At 34.2% G+C, this 21,180-nt stretch overlaps 1 protein-coding gene across 1 annotated transcript in view; it reads right to left on the bottom strand.

The window, feature by feature from the left end:
• Window positions 1–806: 806 nt before the first annotated feature.
• Window positions 807–21,180, bottom strand: part of LOC145333943 (caspase-3-like) — a 36,767-nt gene continuing 16,393 nt past the window's right edge. Inside the window, exons 6-12 of the mRNA XM_080179239.1 lie at window positions 20,555–20,646; window positions 17,452–17,580; window positions 16,960–17,106; window positions 14,510–14,890; window positions 13,767–13,853; window positions 2,400–2,484; window positions 807–1,025 (exon numbers count right to left, since the gene is read on the bottom strand). Of these exons, the coding sequence (XP_080035365.1) occupies window positions 847–1,025; window positions 2,400–2,484; window positions 13,767–13,853; window positions 14,510–14,890; window positions 16,960–17,106; window positions 17,452–17,580; window positions 20,555–20,646 (1,100 nt within the window). The 3' untranslated portion in view covers window positions 807–846. The remainder of the gene's footprint in view (window positions 1,026–2,399; window positions 2,485–13,766; window positions 13,854–14,509; window positions 14,891–16,959; window positions 17,107–17,451; window positions 17,581–20,554; window positions 20,647–21,180) is intronic.

The following is a 21,180-nucleotide window of genomic DNA, read 5'->3' as shown; positions in this document are numbered from 1 at the left end:
TCTTAAGGGGCGTTTCGTCGTATTTTCACAGTAGTTTTTGGTTATTTTAGGTTAGGTGATAGCCCCCTGCAGGGTTTGGCAATTGGCCTCGCAGAATTAGAAACCCCGCAGGGGCTAGAAATAGGGGAAACGCTACTGTTAAAATACGACAATAAGGGGCTTAAGAGGCGTTGTCATGAAAGGGATTATACCCAAAAAATCTTCCAAAGTTGTATAGGTATTAGGTACATATAAATGATCTATAACAAACAAAAAAAGAATAAACATCCTCAAAAAAATCTAAAAAATTCATATGTAGCTTTCTATAAAAAACAGGTATTAGAAAACTCAATTAGACTGACTACCTACCAAATCCTCAATTTTGTCTGTTACAAAAAAGCTTTGTAAAATAAAAAAAATAACAGATTTTAATAATTTTTAATCACTAGTGTTCTTGGAAAGCTAGGTATATATTAGTTTTTAGCCGTCTAGAATGTTTATAAATATTTCATAAAATGCAATAAAGTTTTATGCCTTAGTTAAAGAAATAGTTTTTTTTTGTACATTTAAAGGAATTAATTAGGTTTATAACATAAGAATTTTCATTCTTGTTGAAGTACTTAAATATCAAAGTAACTACCTATAGTAGATGGCTAGTTATTAAAGTAAAAGAATAGAGGGGACATTAGCTATATGTATGTAACTCTGCCAACCGGCTAATAGCGTCGGAAATATAAACACAGCAAAGTCCCTACAAAACAACAATTTGCTAGCATAAGAAAAGGGTCTCAACCACTCCGGGCAGGTAGTTATCTTGATTATACATCTATTTTTATACATTTATTGGCTAGCTACTGGCATCAACAATTATAATATCCAAGGTTTCATGAAAGGTAACTCTTCCTCCTTCATCGCATGAACTTGTTCTTGTTCTATCTCCTTCATAGCATATTCTTGTTCTTGTTCTATGTGTTGTATGTTCTGTTCTTCAATCAGAACCAGACTGGGCCGGGGCTGCGGGTCAGGTCCTGCCGCGTTGGTGTACACTAAAAAATCATTAATTATGTTATTTTTTGGAAGGGATGGGGAGGAAGGGGGGGATTGGAGGTTTGGTATCTCTATAAATTGGTGGACGAGGTGAATTCTAGATGATTTTTTTTCAAAAAGGCATAAAAAGACTAGTATTCCTTTTTCATAAGGATTAAGGATATAGCACTTTTATATTACGTTTAATAAGATCCTGTTAACAAAAATTATCAAAATAGAACGCTAACAATAAAATTAATATCTAATAATAAATTCTATTAATAATATATGTATTGATTTAAATTCTTATTTATTGTAACATCCGCTGACGTTTGACCAATATATATTAAACCGAAAATTGTTATTTATAAATATATTTTGATACCTAGCAGGAACGTTTACTTCAAAAATTAGTGCCTGTACCCGTTGCTCTCACTTTTAAGGACCAGGGGGTTAGACAAATAGCCTAAAACCATACCAAGATCTTAATTTTAAAATAAATAGCCTAAAACCTTCCTGAGGCCCGTGTGGAAATTCACTTAAATCCGAAACTATCATATTAGCTCCTCTAAGTATACCTCTATTTCTTTCAGCTAGGCCAGGGCTAAAGAAAACTTTCTTCTTAACTCCTATGAGGTAAGGTTAATACGGACATACAGACACATATATTCTAGTTGTAGAGAAGCTGCTCTATAATTAAAACTCTAATTATACCTCTATTTCTATCAGCTAGGCCAGGGTTAAAGAAAACTTTCTTCTTAACTCCTATGGGGTAAGGTTAATACGGACATACAGACACATATATTCTAGTTGTAGAGAAGCTGCTCTATAATCAAAACTCTAATTATACCTCTATTTCTATCAGCTAGGCCAGGGTTAAAGAAAACTTTCTTCTTAACTCCTATGGGGTAAGGTTAATACGGACATACAGACATATATATTCTAGTTGTAGAGAAGCTGCTCTATAAATAATACTCTAAATATACCTCTATTTCTATCAGCTAGGCCAGGGTTAAAGAAAACTTTCTTCTTAACTCCTATGAGGTAAGGTTAATACGGACATACAGACATATATATTCTAGTTGTAGAGAAGCTACTCTATAAATAAAACTCTAATTATACCTCTATTTCTATCAGCTAGGCCAGGGTTAAAGAAAACTTTCTTCTTAACTCCTATGGGGTAAGGTTAATACGGACATACAGACATATATATTCTAGTTGTAGAGAAGCTGCTCTATAAATAAAACTCTAATTATACCTCTATTTCTATCAGCTAGGCCAGGGTTAAAGAAAACTTTCTTCTTAACTCCTATGAGGTAAGGTTAATACGGACATACAGACATATATATTCTAGTTGTAGAGAAGCTGCTCTATAAATAAAACTCTAATTATACCTCTATTTCTATCAGCTAGGCCAGGGTTAAAGAAAACTTTCTTCTTAACTCCTCTAAGTAAGGTTTCGCACATCTGTTTCTCTCCCTAGAATTATTATATATTTATTATATTATACCTAGACAGCTTTCCGCGGATATTAAAATACAAAATTTTAAGATTAAAACCGGTTTTGTTAGCCCCGAGGGTCGATTGAGTTCAAGGTCCTAGAATGGGTTTTAAGCCTTTTTTATTTTTAGATTTAAATCTAAGAATAGTTTCAATCTATTTTTCTGCCCATCCTTTCCATTCGAATGCAGCACCCCTAGATGTAAAAGGCGACGCAGCCAATAGTAGCTTATCCTTATATTAAGTAACAGGATATTTGTGTGTGTACCGAAGGATCCTGCTAGCCACTCAACCGATTAGCTTTTCATAGGTCTCATACTCCTATTTTGGGGTGGGGTATTCCTTCCCAAAAAAAACTGGAAGGGGGGGTTTCTATTACTTTTTCTTTTACAAAAAAAAAGGGGGAAGAGGGGTCGAATTCAGCCCCCACCACCTTAGGTACCCCTAGAGGCCTGTAGCCGCTAGTTATTTAGATATAGTAAATAGACAGGGGGGTGGATAGTAAACCAGCGTTTGCTTGATGACGTGGGAATGTTTCAAGGTTCGAGCCTCGTGAAAAAAACTACGGGGGCGGATAAAATAGAATAGCATCTCCATTGCATCATGTATTTTTAAAAAAAAATTTCTCTCCAAAACAAAATATCTGAGAAATGACTTCTCATTAATCACCTTCAAATGACGTTATTAAAGATATTAGATAGAAAAATACAGATTATGCAGGGAGAGAGTGGACATTGGACTTTAAATTACACTGGTACCCAAAGTTGTGTAACCACTTTACCTTATTCGGTAGCACAAAAACGTTGGGTACTTTGCTTAAATTGTTTTTGGATGGCTGATTAAAAACTAGTATTGTTCAACTATTAATTTTAATCTACATAAGGGGCAATTTGGTTTGTCATCATTGGGGATGTAAATCAATCTAACGTCCATTGTCTTATCCTTTAAGATCCGTGAGCTTAATAAAAGATATTCTACAATAACATCCGGGTGAAGCATAATAACATCTCCGGGTTATTAGTTACTACTTCAATTGTATAATATTTTATAGAAATAGGACGCAGCGTTTCGAAGCCGTTTGATTTTGCCGCGGCTCCGGCCTAAAATCAAGAAAAACTCGACATATTTTTTTCCCCATAAAAAAAATATTTTTTATTTTTGACTTTTGAAGGTTTTAAAAGTTCAATTTTTGATAAAAATGGACTTGAAAAACTTAAAAAGGGCATTTGCACATGACAAAACAGAGATACCAAATTATAATGTATAAAAAAACTCTTTATTTATCTAGTCTGGAGCCGGAGCCTTTTTTTAACGAAAATTACGGCTCCGACTCCAGCAAAATATGGCGGCTCCACGGCTCCCGGCTCCGAAACACTGAATAGGAGGATTAAAATATATTTAAGATGATGTCAGTAAAACTGTACATTTGGCCAGGGATCTTAAAGGATAAGACAATGTTCGATAAGTTTATGTATATCCCTAATGATGATACACAAAATTATCCCATTTTAGGATTGCAATTAGTGGATTAACCGATTGGACACTCAAATTAATAAACCTACCAATCAAATCTCAATAAAAGTCCCCAACCAACGAATGACAACGAATAAGAAAACGTTATTTAAAAAATTGGGGACTAGTGTAATAAACAGCCCAATGTCCTTGACATCAGGCCCTCAATCAAATATTAAATATGTTTTCTTATCATTAATGAAAAATTAACTATATTTTATAAAAGATAAAAAAAACATCTTAAGTAATTTTGAAGATTAAATTGTCCTTTTTAAAAGCGAAGCTTTTCTATAATTAGGGTCGGTCAGTCCGTCCGTGACGGATAGCTTTTCTCGCTAATTTAGGCATGTTAGAATTGTCCTACCCATTTTAAACTTTGCATGGTTATTCCTCTAGTAGTTAGATATGATTTAGAAAGCGTAGCAACTCTATAATCGTTACCAGAATGTCCGTGCGTCCATTTTTAAAATGTTGATTTTTTACTTTTTTAACAACAATTTTTTATGTGATAAAATCCTCCAATTTATCTGATTTTTGAATTTCTGATTCCTATTACAATAAGGTACAATATTTTAAGCGAAGCATCTCTATAATCAAGTCCTAAAAATGTCAGTATGCCCTTAAACAGAAATCTGTATTTAAGAAGTTTTGCAACAAAGGACCACCCTCAACGTCACAAAAAACGGTTTTTGATATTATAGCTCCCATAGGGCCTATATGAATAATTAAAGACCATTTTTCCATACAATTTGGGGTCGGAGATTCCGAATCTGCCGTCCATTTTTATGTAGCTGACCTCCTTCATGCCAAAAAATGGCGCCAAAGTTGACTACCCTTCGAAAAATCCGCGAATGACAATTTTTGCAAAATAAAAATCTACCAAATTATTTTGATCATAAGATAGATAGATAGTTAGATTTAAATGAATATAATTAATTTTTTTCTTTCTTAAACGTTGAGAGAGAGAGAGAGAGAGTAAGGAAAGGAGATAGAAAGAAAGACAAAAGGAGATAATTATAAAGGGAGAGAAAGAAAAGTTTTTTTTGGATAAGACAGAGAGAGAAAAGGGGATAGAAAGAATGAGAGAGAGTGAGAGAGAAAAGGAGAAAGAAAGGGAGAGAGAGAGAGAGAAAAGGAGACAGAGGGAGAGAAAGAGAGAAAAGGAGAAAGAAAGACAGAGAGAGAGAGAGACAGAGAGAAGAAGAGAGAGAGAGAGAAAAGGAGAAAGAAAGAGAAAGAGTAAGAGAGAAAAGGGGAAAGAAAAAGGGAGAGAGAGGGAGAGAGAGAGAGAGAGAGAGAGAGAGAGAGAGAGAGAGAGAGAGAGAAGGAGAAGGAAAGAAAGAGATAGATAGAGAGAGAGAGAGAGAAAAGGAGAAAGAAAGACAGAGAGAAAGAGAGAGAGAAAAAAGAATAAAGAAAGACAGAGAGAGAGAGACAAAGAGAGGGAGAGAGAGAGACAGAGAGAGGGAGAGAGAGAGAGACAGAGAGAAGGAAAGACAGAGAGAAGGAGAGAGAGAGAAGAGAGAGAGAGAGCGAGAGAGAGAGAGATAAGAAGAAAGAGAGAGAGAGAAAAAAAAGGATAAAAAAGACAATGAGAGAGAGACAGAGAGAAGGAGAGAGAGAGAAGAGAGAGAGAAAGCGAGAGAGAGAGATAAGAAGAAAGAGAGAGAGAAAAAAAAGGATAAAAAAAGACAGAGAGAGAGAGAGACAGAGAGGAGAGAGAGAGAAGAGAGAGAGAAAGCGAGAGAGAGAGAAAAGGAGAAAGAAAGAGAGAGAGAGAGAGAGAGAGAGAGAGAGAGACCAAGAGAGAATTAGAGAAAGAAGAAAGAGAGAGAGAGAAGAAGAAGAGAGAAAGAGTGAGAAGGAGAGAGAGAGAGAGAGAGAAATAGAGAGTGAGATAGATAAAAAGTGAGAAATGTGTTAGATAGATAAAAAGAGAAAGAGGGAGAAAAGGAGATAGAGAAAGAAAGAAAGAAAGAGAGGGATAATTATAAAGTGAGAGAAAGAAAAGATATTTTTTGATAGAATAGAAGTCCTTACGTGTAATCTCCTTATAATAAAGTTTGTCTGTCTTGTTTGTCTAAATGTTTGTCTGTCTGTTTGTCTCTTTTTTGTCTATCTGTTTGTCTGTCTGTTTGTCTGTCTGTTTGTCTGTCTGTTTGTCTGTCTGTACCGAAGGATTTCGCTAAACGCTGAACCGTTATGGTTCTCCTTAACAGAGTATCTTCTCATAAGTTCTGAGAATTAAAATATATTGAGAATCAACTCAGGTAAAATATTTAATGAACAAGGATGATAACATCCATAAATGCTTAACAAAATGTGGGGCATTGTAAAGTGACAGCTAGGAAGGGAGGAGACATACAGCTGAAAATTTACTGGTACCAAAAGTTCTTTTAAATAATTATCTTGTTCGTTGGCACAGAAGCTTTAGGTACTGTTAGAAATTATGATTGATTAAAACCAAACTATTACTAAATTTTAATCTACCGACAGGGAAGTTATATGTTTAATAATTTGGGGGGGGGGGGGTATATTTATTTATGACCTAATGTCTTAAATTATCCCTTAAGATCCCCAAAGTTTGAGAGTCACTCATTCGTAGGTTTAAACACTATTGTGACTTTCTGCATACATAGATACGTTGTACATCAATTTATTCCATTGTCTTATCCCTTCTGCGAAAACAGTAAAAGTGTCGAACTATGACGTCAGAAAAATTAACAATTAACCAATAAGAAGCCAGTATTCAATGTGGTAAAATATATAGCGGACTCTTATTGGTTAATTGTTAATTTTTTCTGACGTCATAGTTCGACACTTTTACTGTTTTCCCTTCTGCCTATCTGCTACAGAAATGGATATATAATACTTGTCTATTGTGACAGAGGAATTTTGTCGTCAATTTAGGTTGCTAATATATATACCTCAGAAATAAGTCAATACCTTCCTCCATGGTCATGGAAAGGGATGAGGTAAAGTCATAAGAGGTGATTGGGATTATAGTAATACTAGCCAGCGGAGAGAAACATTTTATTCCCGTATTTATATCAAACTGTATCCATAACTACAGGAATCCTTTAAAAGGTTTAAATAAATAAGTTGATATTATAATTACTACTACTAGTTGCTTCAACCCCAGCCTCTGGTAGAAGGACAGGAAAATAGCCTAAAACTACCCAAAGATATTTGTAAAGCTTCCCTGTAAAGTACAATCCATACAGACCAGTAATTTTAAAGTTAATTGACTTCAGACAAAGTAAAAAATATAATTTTTTGGGGGGTATCATTTTTTCCTAGAAACTATTTCTCTTGGGAGGGTGTAGATAATCACCCCAAAATGGTTATAAACACTCCTTGGACATATAAGAAGCATCACTGTAAAGAAGAACCATATCGGTTCAGCGGTTAGCGAGATCCTTCGCTACAGACAAATAACCTTAATACTTATATAATAGAAAATACTAGCGACTACGCCCCTATGCATCTGGGGGCACTTGAGGTGGATGGAGGATTGAAGTCGATCCCCTGTTATAAATTAGGTTTTCAGTAGAATAATTTTTAAAAATTCGGGAGGGGGGGAAGTCAATTATTCTAGTGGCAATTTCTCTTCTGATGGGGGATGTTCCCTCCCCCAAAATAGTTATAAACCTTTCCAATAGTTATGAAAAGCTACAATGTAAAGTAGAACCATATCGGTTAAGATGTGCTTACTGGGTGTTTTTTTAATAGGACAAAAATATTGCTTAATTTAACCAACTTACTATTGACATAAATTAATGAACTATATCTTATTTTTTTCATTGGGTTGGAAGTTTTGTATAAGAAAAAAATAATTAGCGATCTGGTGATTACAAGTAATAATATATCCAGGTTCAGGATCTACTTAGTAACAAGGATGACAACATTCATAAGTAGCCAAGCACAAACAAAATCTTAAGAAGCCGAGAAAATCACTTCATGTCGGATGGACAGACAGACGGACGGACAGACATTTGGAATTGTAGAGTAGCTTCGCTCCAAAAGAAAATGGTGTTATCTTGTAAACATAAATATGTAGTTTTAATGTTATAAATAACAATATTATGTCAGCTACAACTGCTTTTATTTAAGTAAATATAAACTCTTGAAATTGCATATCTATAGAATGTCAACTAATATGGCTGGGTGTATCGATCCAGGTTCTTTAAACTTTTTCTGTCTGTCTGTCCGTCATTCCTTAACGCCATGGGAAATAAAATTTTCTCGGCTGCTATTGAAGATAGACATCTAAAATTTTAAGTTAAGATTTTAATGGCAAATGCACATCTAATCAATACACTGTTTTGTCAGTCTGTCTGTCGGCCATGCTTCAAAGCAAACATTATTTTTTAAGGTTTCGTGATTTACTTTAATTTTTTAATTTTTAAAGAACTAAACAACTGCCCCATAACTCACTTTGTCTGTTTGTCAATTCAGTGATATTTTTCTGTGTATAACTTAAGTTAATCATGAATAGGAACAGAGAAATTCACGAAAATCTAAAAATCTAGAAATCGATCTAGGATCTAGCACCCCAATTAATAAATAAATCTTAATAAAACTTAGTGAAAATATGTAGAATGTAATAGACAGGTGGACAAAACAATGTATAGAATAGATGGGCATATGTCATAGGAATCTACACTAAAAATTTTAGCTGTCTATCTTGAATAGGAGCCAAGAAAATCATGTTTCCCCTACAGCGTTACGGACTGACGGACGGACGGACTGACGGACAAACAAAGTGAATTATAGAGTGGCTTCGCTTCTAAAAAGTATGACATTCCTTAAAGGGCAGCTCTAAAATCAGAAGGAAGGACAGACGAACATTAACCCTTGTAGAGTGTTAGAACTTGTAAACAAATAAGTGTAAACAAAATTGTCCTTATTTTTGTTGCAAAATTGCATAAATACTTATGTTCAATTTTAGGACTTAATTATAAAGTTTCCTTGCTTATGATATTGTACTTTGTTGTCATAGACATCATTATTCAAAAATCAGATTAATAGAATAGTTATCTGCATGCAACAGTTACAACCACTAATTGTAATCTTCAGAAGTTTATCATCATTGGGAATGTTCAGTTCAGTTCAGTCGCGTCTCTCTTTTGGACTGTGGAGTCCAGAGAATACGGCCACCCTGCTCCTCCATGAATTCCTTTTTGTGGCAAGTGCTTCAGCTTCTCCCCATGTTAATTTCAAATTAAAGAGGTCCTTTTCAGTGCTCCGCCTCCAGGTCATTTTTGGTTGTCCCCGTTTACGTTTACCAGTGGTGGGGTTCCATTTTAAGCACTTTTTTGGAAACCTATTTTGTTCCATTCTGAGCACATGTCCTAGCCATCTTAGTATTTTAAATTTCACTTCTGCTTCAATACTATTGCACTTGGTCTTAGCATACAGCTCAATGTTTGATATTTTGTTTGGCCAGAATATTTTGCAAATTCTTCTTAGGCAGCTATTGTGAAATGCATTAAGTTGATTTGTTTCAGTTTTCACAGTTCTCCAGCATTCAGCTCCATAAAGAAGAACTGATTTTACATTACTGTTGTAAAGTCTGATTTTTGTTTTCAGAGCAAGTTTCTTTGAATTCCAAACGTTGTGTAGACTGTTGAAAGCAACCCTAGCCTTATCAATCCTGGTTTTAATATCAGCTTTTGAGCCATTTTCACTGCTGATAACACTCCCCAAATAGGTGAATTTGTTGCTTTGTTTCAATTGTTCACCATTTATTGTTATAGTTTGATCAGGGTTTGTAGGTATATTCATAATTTCAGTCTTCTTGACATTAACAAAGAGCCCGACTTGTCCTGCGTATTTGACTAGTCTATCTGTCTTAGCTTGTAGATGTCTAATTGTTTCTGAAATCAGTGCCAGATCATCAGCAAAGTCCAGATCTTCTAGGTGTCCTAGTATGCCCAGCTGGAGACCACGTTTTTTGTCCTCTGTGGTTTTCTTCATCACCCAGTCAATGACCAATATAAATAGAATAGGTGATAAAATGCATCCCTGTCTAACTCCAGTGCTTATTTTAAAGAAATCAGATGTCTTATTGTTTCCAACTGAAACACAGGCTTGGAAGTTGTCATAAAATTTAGTTATCATAATTATCATCTTTTCAGGTATACCATAACTTCTTAGTATTTTCCAGAGTGTTTGTCTGTGTATGAAGTCAAAGGCCTTAGAGAAATCAACAAAATTTACATGGAGTGGCTTGTTAAATTCAACACATTGTTCAATAACTGTCCTAAGGGTGAAAATTTGGTCAACACAGCCTCTTCCAGCACGGAACCCAGCTTGTTCTTCTCTTAGTTTATTGTCAATTTTCTCATCAATTCTGTTTAAAATAACTTTACATAGGACCTTGCTTGGGATAGAAAGCAGCATAATTCCTCTCCAATTATCACAATTGTTCAAATCTCCCTTCTTAGGTAGTTTTATGATTATACCTTTAGACCAGTCAGTTGGTATCTTTTCTTGTCTCCAAATTTTATCAAAGAGATCAGTCCTAGCATTGGGAATGTATTTCAATGTATTAGCCATTGTCTTATCCCTTTAGATCCCTTTTATTTGATCTTTTTGTTACGTTTTCTTTATTCTCTTTCTCTCCCTCGTATTATCTCTTTCTCTCTCTCTAATATTCTTTTTCTCTCCATCGCATTATCTCTCTCTCCTTCCCTTTCTCTCTCTCTCTCTTTTCCTTATCTCTCTTACTCTCTCTCTCTTTCTCTCTCACTTTATGTATTATTTTTTCTCTCTTTCTCTTTTTCTCTCTCTCTCTTTCTCATCTTCTCTCTCTCTCCTTCTCTCTTTCTCTCTTTCTCTCTCTCTTATTCTCTCTCTCTTATTCTCTCTCTCTCTCTCTTTCTCCGCTTCTCTCTCTCTTTTTCTCTCTCTCTCTCTCTCTCCTTCTCTCTCTCTCTCTTTCTCTCTCTCTCCTCTCTCTCTCTCTCTCTCTCTCTCTCTCTCTCTCTCTCTCTCTCTCTCTCTCTCTCTCTCTCTCTCTGTCTCTCTCTCTCTCTCTCTCTGTCTCTATATATCTCTTTCTTTCCTTATCTCTTTTTCTCTTTCCTATCTTTCTTTCTCCTTTGCTCGCTTTCTCTCTCTCTCTCTCTCTGTCTCTCAGTCTTTCTCTCTCGCTCCCTCTCTCTCTTCTATACTCTCTCTCTATGTGTTTCTTACCTCATCTTTTTCTTTCACTTTCTTTTTTTTCTCTTATTCGCTCTCTCTCTCTTTCATTCTATTTCTCTCACTTTCATTCTATCTCTCTCTATTTTTCTTCTTCTCTCCCTCTCTATCTCTCTCTCCTTCTCTCTTCTTCTCTCTCTTTCTCTCTTTCTCTCTTCTCTCTCTCTCTCTCTCTCTCTCTCTCTCTCTCTCTCTCTCTCTCTCTCTCTCTCTCTCTCTCTCTCTCTCTCTCTCTCTCTCTCTCTCTCTCTCTCTCTCTCTCTCTCTCTCTCTCTCTCTCTCTCTCTCTCTCTCTCTCTCTCTCTCCTTCTCTCTCTCACTCTGTTTCTTTATCTATTTTTCTCTTACTCTCTCTCTTTCTTCCTCCTTTTCTCTCTCTCCCTCTTCCTTTCTCTATTTCTTTCTCTCTCTTTCTCCTTTTCTCTCTCTCTATCTCTCTCTCCCTCTTTCTCCTTTTCTCTCTCTCTCTCCCTCTTTCTCCTTTTCTCTCTCTCTCTCTCTCTCTCTTAGTCTTTCTTTCTCTTTTCTCTCTCCTCTCTCTTTCTTTCTCCTTTCTCTCTCTCCTTCCTTCTTTCTTTCTCCTTTCTCTCTCTCCTTCCTTCTTTCTTTCTTCCCCTTTTCTCTCTCCCTCTCTCTCTCTCTCTCTCTCTCTCTCTCTCTCTCTCTCTCTTTCTCTCTCTCTCTCTCTCTCTCTCTCTCTCTCTCTCTCTCTCTCTTTCTTTCCCCTTTTCTCTCTCTCTGTCTCTTACCTTTTCTTTCCCTTTCTCTCTCTATCTTTATATATTATATTATACATTTTATCCAAAAAAAACTTTTCTTTCTCTCCCTTTATAATTATCTCCTTTTGTCTTTCTTTCTATCTCCTTTCCTTACTCTCTCTCTCTCTCTCAACGTTTAAGAAAGAAAAAATTAATTATATTCATTTAAATCTAACTATCTATCTATCTTATGATCAAAATAATTTGGTAGATTTTTATTTTGCAAAAATTGTCATTCGCGGATTTTTCGAAGGGTAGTCAACTTTGGCGCCGTTTTTCGGCATGAAGGAGGTTAGCTACATAAAAATGGACGGCAGATTCGGAATCTCCGACCCCAAATTGTATGGAAAAATGGTCTTTAATTATTCATATAGGCCCTACGGGAGCTATAATATCAAAAACCATTTTTTGTGACGTTGAGGGTGGTCCTTTACGTATAATTTTGTCAAAAATATATTCAGTTCTTACACTTTTCAAGAGTTCAAGTTCGTCTGTCATACCGTTTCAGAGCTTTGCTTTTATGGATGTTGTCATTAAAGCAGTAGCTATAAAAAAAAACAGGAGCTAAAACAGATGTAGATGCGTAAATGGACAACTCAAATGGGCTTTTCGGTAACGATTATAGAGTTACTGCGCTTGATAACTTCTACCCAATTGTTTTAGGAATCATCAAGCAAAGTTAGGACAAATCAAACATGCCTAATTAAGACCAGAACAGAGATGGGTTTTTAAAAGATGAATGCCGCGTTTTTTCGGCGTTTTTATACATTATTTGATTGAACGAAGACGATAGAATTTCAACAGAGTATAGAACTTAAGAATACTGAATTTTAAATTATTTTTTAAGCAATTTTTATAATGTCTAACACAGCTCTAAAAAGATGCATTAATTAATATGCAGCAAAAATGGATTGAAGATAATTTGTTTTTCTTCTATGAAGGCCGTACCAACAAAAGCGAAATAATTAAATAAATCGTTGTATACTCTTTTAGATTTCGCGAATGCCGCGCTTGTTATTCATAGCGTAAAAAATGTCGAAAAAACGCGGCATTATCTTTTAAGAACCCATCTCAGAGATGGGGTTTTTTCGACATTTTTTAGACATTGATTGATTGAACGAAGACAATGGGATTTCAACACAGAGTATACAACTTCAGAATTCAAAATTTTAAAATTATTTTTTTAGCCATTTGTATAATGTCTAATACAATTTAAATCCATATTCGCTGCATATTTATTAAGGCATCTTTTTAGATCTGTATTAGACATTATACAAATGGCTAAAATAATAGTTTTAAAATTTTGTATTCTTAAGTTGTATCCTACTCTGTTAAAAACCTTATTTGATCTTGAAGATCAATGCCCCGTACGATTTTAACAGAGTATACAACTTAAAAATTATTAAATTATTATTTTAGCCATTTGTATAATGTAAAACGAAATAATTAAATAAATAGTTGTATACTCTATCTAGTCAATCAATCAATCAAGAAACGCGGCATTCATCTTTCAAAAACCCATCTCTGATCCTAATTAAAAAAACAATTCGCTCAGGGCGGTAGGGGATATTGGACTGTTTATTACATTAGTCCCCAAATTTTAAAATAACGTTTTTTTTTATTCATTGGCTTATCAACTTTGGGGGCTTTTAGTGAATTTTGATGGGTTGGTTGAAAAAATTTTGAGTGTCCAAACGTTTCACTTGTTGTAATTTACAGAAGGGGTATCATCAATTTATCGGCCATTGTCTTGTCCCTGCAATTCTGTATTAAAACATGCCCCACCTTAATAGTACCATAGGTAGATAGTTCCTGACTGACTCGCTGCATCAGGGTCACCAAATCCTCTAGATGGACATGCTCCATAAACACCTAAATCAATGAAAATATTATTACTTACCTAATAAAAGTAAAACTAACTGCGGGCTGAAATACGATACCCCAAAAATTTTGGGGCCTTTAATATATTTTGATTTGGTTTTTAAAAACCTATCAGTAAGCAAACTTTCTTTTAAATAATTTTACAGTAGTCTCTCTCTAGTAATTGTGGGTCTGCATTAATTTATCTGCTTTTTAGATCAGATAAGCGTTGATCCACAGAAGGTTTTAGGCTATTTTCTGGTAGGAAGGATCGGAATTATGTACTTACCCAAAAAAGAGTTAAGCTAAAAAACTTAGTACCCAACCAATGAAGATTCAAGGACGATAAATTTACAAACAAATTACCTAAAGTTTTAATATATTGCAATCCAGGGAGGGACGGGACATTGGGCTGTTTATTACAACAGTCCCCAAAGTTTTTTTTTAAATAAGGCTTTCTTATTCGTTAGCTTTACAACTTTGGGGACTTTTTATTGAATTTTAAATAGTTGGTTTATCAAGTTATGTGTACAAAGGTTTCAACCACTATTTGTAATCTACAGAAGAGGTAATTTTGTGAAATGGGGATGTACTTCAATTTATCGGCTTTTGTCTTATCCCTTTAGATCCCTGATTGCAATAATCTCATTTCGAATGTGACCGCTTACCTTACAAATGCACTGAATAAACCAAGACCCCTTCACATTATTTCTATAGGCCACATACCCAGGTATTGTTGCATACGACACAATCATATCCTCAAATGACGGGCTGCGCGGCAAATTCAGACGCAGCACAGCGGCCGCCGTGATGTTCTTGTTTCGAGAGGTTGGCGGGAAGACGTTATTGGCGGCGGTTAACTGCGGCGAAGATGACTTGGGTGATTGGCCCAGGCTGCCCTGCAAGTCAGCCATATTTTCGCCGGCGGATAGAGAACGGTGCTGTAGTGGTGGAGGACCGTCGGTTTCGATGATTCCCTCGTCAATGTCCAGGCCACGGCAGGATTGGATTAGGAAAAATTTTGGCTTGCCACGGAGGGATGGAGCAGCCTAAATAAATAAAATAAACGTTCCACTGGCCTATCATAGCATCCCTGATTTTTTATTGATTAAATAAGAGTCTAAATTCCCAGTAAAAAAAGTAGGTAGGTATTATACAAAAAGTTGATCTCATAAGAAATTTTTTTGTACGGTGTACTTTACTAAAAGAAAAAAATACTTTTTTATAAAGATAAGTTTTTATAAAAACACCCACAAACAGGAAAATCCTTTATAAAAATTAATTAGGTTTAAAATATAAAAAAAATTCTGTATATAATTCATAAAATACTTTTATTTTGTGAATAATATAAAAATTATTCTTACTTTTACAATTCATTTTTAATTAAAGAAAAATATATCCTTATAATAAAGTAACAGGATGTTTGTGTGTTTGTATGTTTGTACCGAAGGATCTCGCTAACCGCTGAACAAATCGGGTTCTCCTTAACAGGGTAGCATCTCATAGGTCCCGGGAAGGTTTATAACTATTTTCTTGGGGGTGGGACACCCCCAACCCCCCCAAAAAATGAAAAATCCCCCTCCAAAAATTTTTTTTGGCCCCCACCAATTTTTTTTTTAATTTTTCTTTTAAAATCTAAAATAAGAAGTTCAATTATTAAATTCGACTCTCTCCTCATCAAGTGCCCCTAGAGGCCTCTAAGGGCGTAGCCGCTAGTAAAAATATATCACATTAACAAGTTCATAAAATACAATTTGTTAAATAACTGGGTCGATGGTTAATTTCATAATAAAAATCTGATGTCATATTTTATTGTTTTCGTAAGACAAGTTCTTGTTAAATCATTATTGGCAAAATATAAAATTCCTTTAAACTTTTGTTTTCATGGAAATAAAATGATCTCTTGGCAATAATATTATTTCATTTCGAATTTCGTTTCATAAATAAACTAGAGAAACGTATTTGAGACAAAAAGAGAAACTGAATTTTTACTGTATAAATGACAGTAAAATCGATTCTCATGCCATAAATACATCCAACACTGGCAAAAATACATCCAACATTTTTAAACGTATGTCAAAAATACATCTGACACTGGCATTTACACATCCATACTTTTTCAATTATTTGTCATAAATACTATATACATAATACAATATTATGATATTATTATATAGTTGTAAAGTAGCGAGCATATATGTACTGTTTCGTTAAACACTTTTTTTAGTAGCGAAGCTACTCTATAATTTGGAATATCCGTTTTTAAAAAGAAATATTATGATATTATTATATAGTTGTTAAGTAGCGAGCATATATGTACTGTTTAGTTAAACACTTTTTAGTAGGGACACCGCAACCCCCCAAGATTAAAAAAATCACTTTTTCGCTTAAAGTAAAAACGATGACATCGCTTTATATACTACGCTGATAATGACACACAAAACAACAATAAAGGGAGGGGATTGGACTTTCATATGTGTCTTGGGATGAAGCCCCTATGATGCTAGTGTCGAATCCGCTAGTATATTCTATAGCAATAATTTGACCACATGCGCAAATGTATCGATGTTTTGTTGGGAGCATCTTGAGAAAAAAGGAAGTAAATAGGGGGAGAGTAACTAAAATAGGGTAAAAAGTTTAAAACCTATACATACTGTACAAAATCTAATTAATTGTAAACAAATATTCATATAAATTAATCTAGATGTGTATTTGCCAGTGTTGGATGTATTTATGACATATAATTGAAAAAGTATGGATGTGTAAATGCCAGTGTCAGATGTATTTATGGCATGAGAAAAAGGAAGAAAACATTTTGCCAAAAATACATCAACTGTAAATTTGCTGGATGTGTAAGTGCTATAGCCCCGAATCTATACCTACATTAATCAAAATGAAGAATTATAAGATTAAACCAGTTTTGTTAGCCTTAAGGGGCCGCTGGTCCAGGCTAACAAAACTGGTATTATTTTATGGATTTTATTCTAATATTCGTAGTATAAGTGTCTGTAATACGATGTTATACATGATTTTTCAGTATGTTTGTAATCCAGCGGATATTAATCGGCTTCAGAGCCATACTAGAAAATATATTACTGTCAAAATTATGATAAAATACCTGGTTATTGAATTTATTGAGCACCGACTCCACCTCCACCTTCTCCCCGTTGGTGCAGATTATAGTTCCATTCTCTCCGTGGGAGAGTATGCACACCACCGACATGTCCGTATACCCGTGCATAGAGTCAGTGGCGAAGTTGGTTACCTGCAAAAATGGATTTATTATTACTTGGATCTTACACCAGGTTATCATGTACTCTAATAAAGTAAAACTTGTAGCTGGCTAAAATAAAGATATATCGCAACCTATGAATTACAGCTTCTTCGTAAATTTTTTTAAAATTATAAGATTAAAACCAGTTTCATTAGCCCCAGGGGCCGAAGGCCCGGGTTTACAAACTGGTATTAATATTATGATTTTATTATAGTATTCGTGGAAGATTGTCTGTAATAGGATGCTATACATAATTTTTCAGTATTGCTAAGAATCGGTTCTAAACCTGCAGATATTAATTGGTTTCGAAGCCATACTGGAAAAATGTGAACCAACCTCGTATTCAAAGTTGGCCTTGGTAAGGTTCTTCTTGACACAGACCCAGAAGCCTAGCTGACGGAATAGTTGAAGCAAACACTCGCTGTCTACGTGAGAGCCTCGCCGGGGTGGCAAGGAGTCATAATCCTGAGATAAATAAGGTGAGTTTCAGGGAGGGAGGGAACATTGGGCTGTTTATTACAATAGTCCCTAAACTTTTATAGTTAAGTTTTCTTATTCATTGGCTTAACAACTTGATTTGTTGGTTGGTTTGGAGTGTTCAAACGCAGGAATAAGGTATAACCAACAAGCAAATTAATTCGAAAATTGATTTGGGGGGCAAAATAACGCAACCTTTATTAAATTGCCTTTTTCAGCTGTCGTTGGGGGGCAAAATTTGTATTTCACCATCGAGAAATCAAGAGAAATCGCGGCATTTTCTAAAAATTGTGCTTTATTTGTAAACAAAAAAATTCCAAGATAGCAGACAATGGTTTGTAAAGTAAAAAAAAGAACTGTCCACACACAGAATTTTTTATTAAAGAAAATTTTATGTTGACATCATCATGATCAAAATTCCGACCTATTAATCATAAAGTTCACCCACTCCTTTTTTGTGCTCCTTTTGTAGTGACCTTTGAAGCTTTCTTTCCTATTTTAGCATCTCACAAAGCTAAATGCGCCCATTGTGAGAATAGTTAATGGTTAATTTTTTCAAAGGGCTTCGATCGCCATGCTGTTGTATAAAATCCGCATAAAATTAAACAGAAAACATTAGTTTTAGGGAAAAAAGCTAAAGATTTTATAATTCTATTTTTTTCATTAGGACACTCCTTTGAAAATAAAAATAAATCTAGTTTTAGTGTAGGGTTTTTATAAATAGACATAGTAGATATAGATGGACAATCTGGCCTTTTAATCCGTCAAACTTTAAACCTTTTTGTTTACTTATACATTTATAGAATTGTTTACATTAATTCAAACAATGAAAATATAATGTCATTATCATATGCCCCATATTATACAAGGGAAGAAACTTTTACATTATAATTATACCTAAGCAAAGCATTATTATAATAAATGTAATATTAACACTCAATGAAATTTTAAAATAACTGACCAGCTTTTGTATAAAAATCTGTACACTTTCTAATCATTAATTTAGCCTGATTATTCTTCAACTTTTTTCCTATTGTCTGATTTAGAGATTTTATATCTAGAACATATCCAATATATAAAATCTTCGCTTTATTAACCAATCACAACTTGACAGATCATAGTTCACCATCAAGGGCGTACAAGCTTTTTTATTGAGGGGGGGGGGGGGGAATTCAAAATTAATTTTTTTTGGGGGGGAAGTAATCTTTATATCATATAAGCAAGGACATCCAAGCTTTTTTTTGTGGGGGGGGGGATAAAAATGCAAACTTCAAAATTTTGGGTTCCGTAGGGGAGGGGGGGGATTATCAACCCTTAACCCCCACCCCACTTCCCATTGGACGTACTTGTTCACCATAATGGATATAGTAAATGTGGATATATTGACAGGAGAAAATTGTTAATTTGGTTGTTTTTTTTTAGAGTAGATAATATATATTATTTTTGGGTGTTCAAACATAAAAATACACAATACTAAATGGATTTAATGAATATTATCTACATTTATGTATACAGTCAAATATTATTGATATGGTTATTTTATATGAAATTTTCATCTTTCTTATATGGTACTCATATTGGTCAGTTTGTTCATTCAGTAGGAGATGAGTGGATGGTATATAGGATTCGAATGGGGGGTATCATTTTAGGAAGCTGCGAGTATAATTTTATTAGAGTACATAAAGATATGGTGCAATATCCATGTAATAATATATCGATTACCATAATATGAATGTTTTAGTACTAACAATTGCATCTTTAAAATAACAGGTTTTAAGCAACTATGGTGAAATAGGCTTAAATAATTAATTTGCTTGTTGGTATACCTTATTCCTGGTTCAAACGTTTTTGTAATCTTCAGAGGAGTAATTTTGTGTATCATCATTGGGGATGCACATCAATTTATCGGCCATTGTCTTATCCTATATGACCCCTGGTGATTTTTGCTGATCTCAAGCCAGCAGAAAAAGGTGCTTTCCCTCAAAGGTCCCATGAAGCAGTAAAGCATAAGGAAAAAGGATAAGAGGATGAATACTCACCCCTTTTTCATGGTAAAATACTACTTCCCCATCCCTAAATTTAGAAGCAGACGAAAATCAAAAGCCGCCCAGGGCTTTTTGTAAGTCAATCATAAATAATAATGTGAATAAAAAGAAAAGCGATATTTAGCAAACAGCCGTGGGCGGTCAGAATCAGCTGAATGTTCATTATGAAAAAAATTTCCCCCTTTTTAGAAATAGAAGGATTCATCTTTCATGAACAAATTTTTTAAAATAAAAATAAAATTCTATGTAATTTTTAATTAAAACATTAAAACGAAAATATCTAATCTAATATTCTTGCCCTAAATATGAAAATAGTAAAAAGTAAAAAAATATTTTTTTAAATAATTTTTAATCCTCCCATTTGAAAAAGTAGTGGAATAGCAATAAATTTTAGCGCGGCAACAGTGCTGTGTAGGCCTCTAGGCCCACTGCCTATTTTCGTCTTCTAGTTGCTTCGATTCCTCTCTTTTATTTTTTTCTCTATGCAGTAAAGACATTGTTTTTTTAAATAAATTGTCTAAAAAGGGGTTGTTTTTTCCTATATCTAACCCTGCGGAAGGCCCTAACCCTGGAATACCCGGTACATTAATCTCACCTAATTATTAATGATTAAACAAAACCCTCTGGGAGAACTTGACATTTTGTAGCCCATAGAATCAAAGTAGAAACATGTGTAGATAGGTATGAATAACATTATGTTTACCTCATTATCTATGAATTTAACAAAACCTCTGGGAGAACTTGACATTTTGTAGCCCATAGATTCAATGTAGAAGCATGTATAGATAGGTATGAATAACAATATTTTTACCTCATTATCAATGAATTTAACAAAAATCCTCTGGGAGAACTTGACATTTTGTAGCTCATAGAATTTATTTAGAAACATGCATAAGGATGAAAAACATAACTCTTACCTCATTATCTATGATTAAACAAAACCCTCTGGGAGAACTTGACATTTTGTAGCTCATAGAATCTTCTGCATGGAATACTGGCGCCTCTAATACTAAAAAAACAACATTGATTAATTACTTAATGAATAGAGAAATAAATATATCCTTATATAAAAGTAAGTGGATGTTCTTATGCTACATGCATACATACACACCGATATCATATGGTTCTTCTTTACAATAAAACTTCTCATAGTTCCAGGAAGGTTTAAAAATACATTAACCTTACCCTCAGTTTTTGTATTATTATTCTCAAACTTATGGATTACATGAAGTCTTAGTATTTTGATAGTGTCGTGGTAGAAATTTAAATTCTCTAATAGAATTTCTAAAGTAATTTACTTTTCTATTTTAATTATAAACGTTTTCAATTCTTTGAGACATAAAAAAAACAACTTGAAGTGGAATTAGTTGATTAAATCTAATTAGAAATAAAATTCCTAGTAATTCTATAAATATTAGGATATTAACTTCATAAAATCTTACATTATATAAATTCTAATTTGGTTTGAACCAATTATCCATCAAAATTTTTTAAAAGCAAGATAAACTATATTACAAATTAGAACGATGCCTGTCCGTCCGTC

Source organism: Acartia tonsa, chromosome 1, assembly GCF_053477335.1.
Source record: "Acartia tonsa isolate MP-2025a chromosome 1, ASM5347733v1, whole genome shotgun sequence".
NCBI classification, from domain to species: Eukaryota; Metazoa; Arthropoda; class Copepoda; order Calanoida; family Acartiidae; genus Acartia; species Acartia tonsa.
The sequence above is the reverse complement of the archived record's forward strand: the minus strand, read 5'-3'. Positions and strand labels throughout refer to the sequence as shown.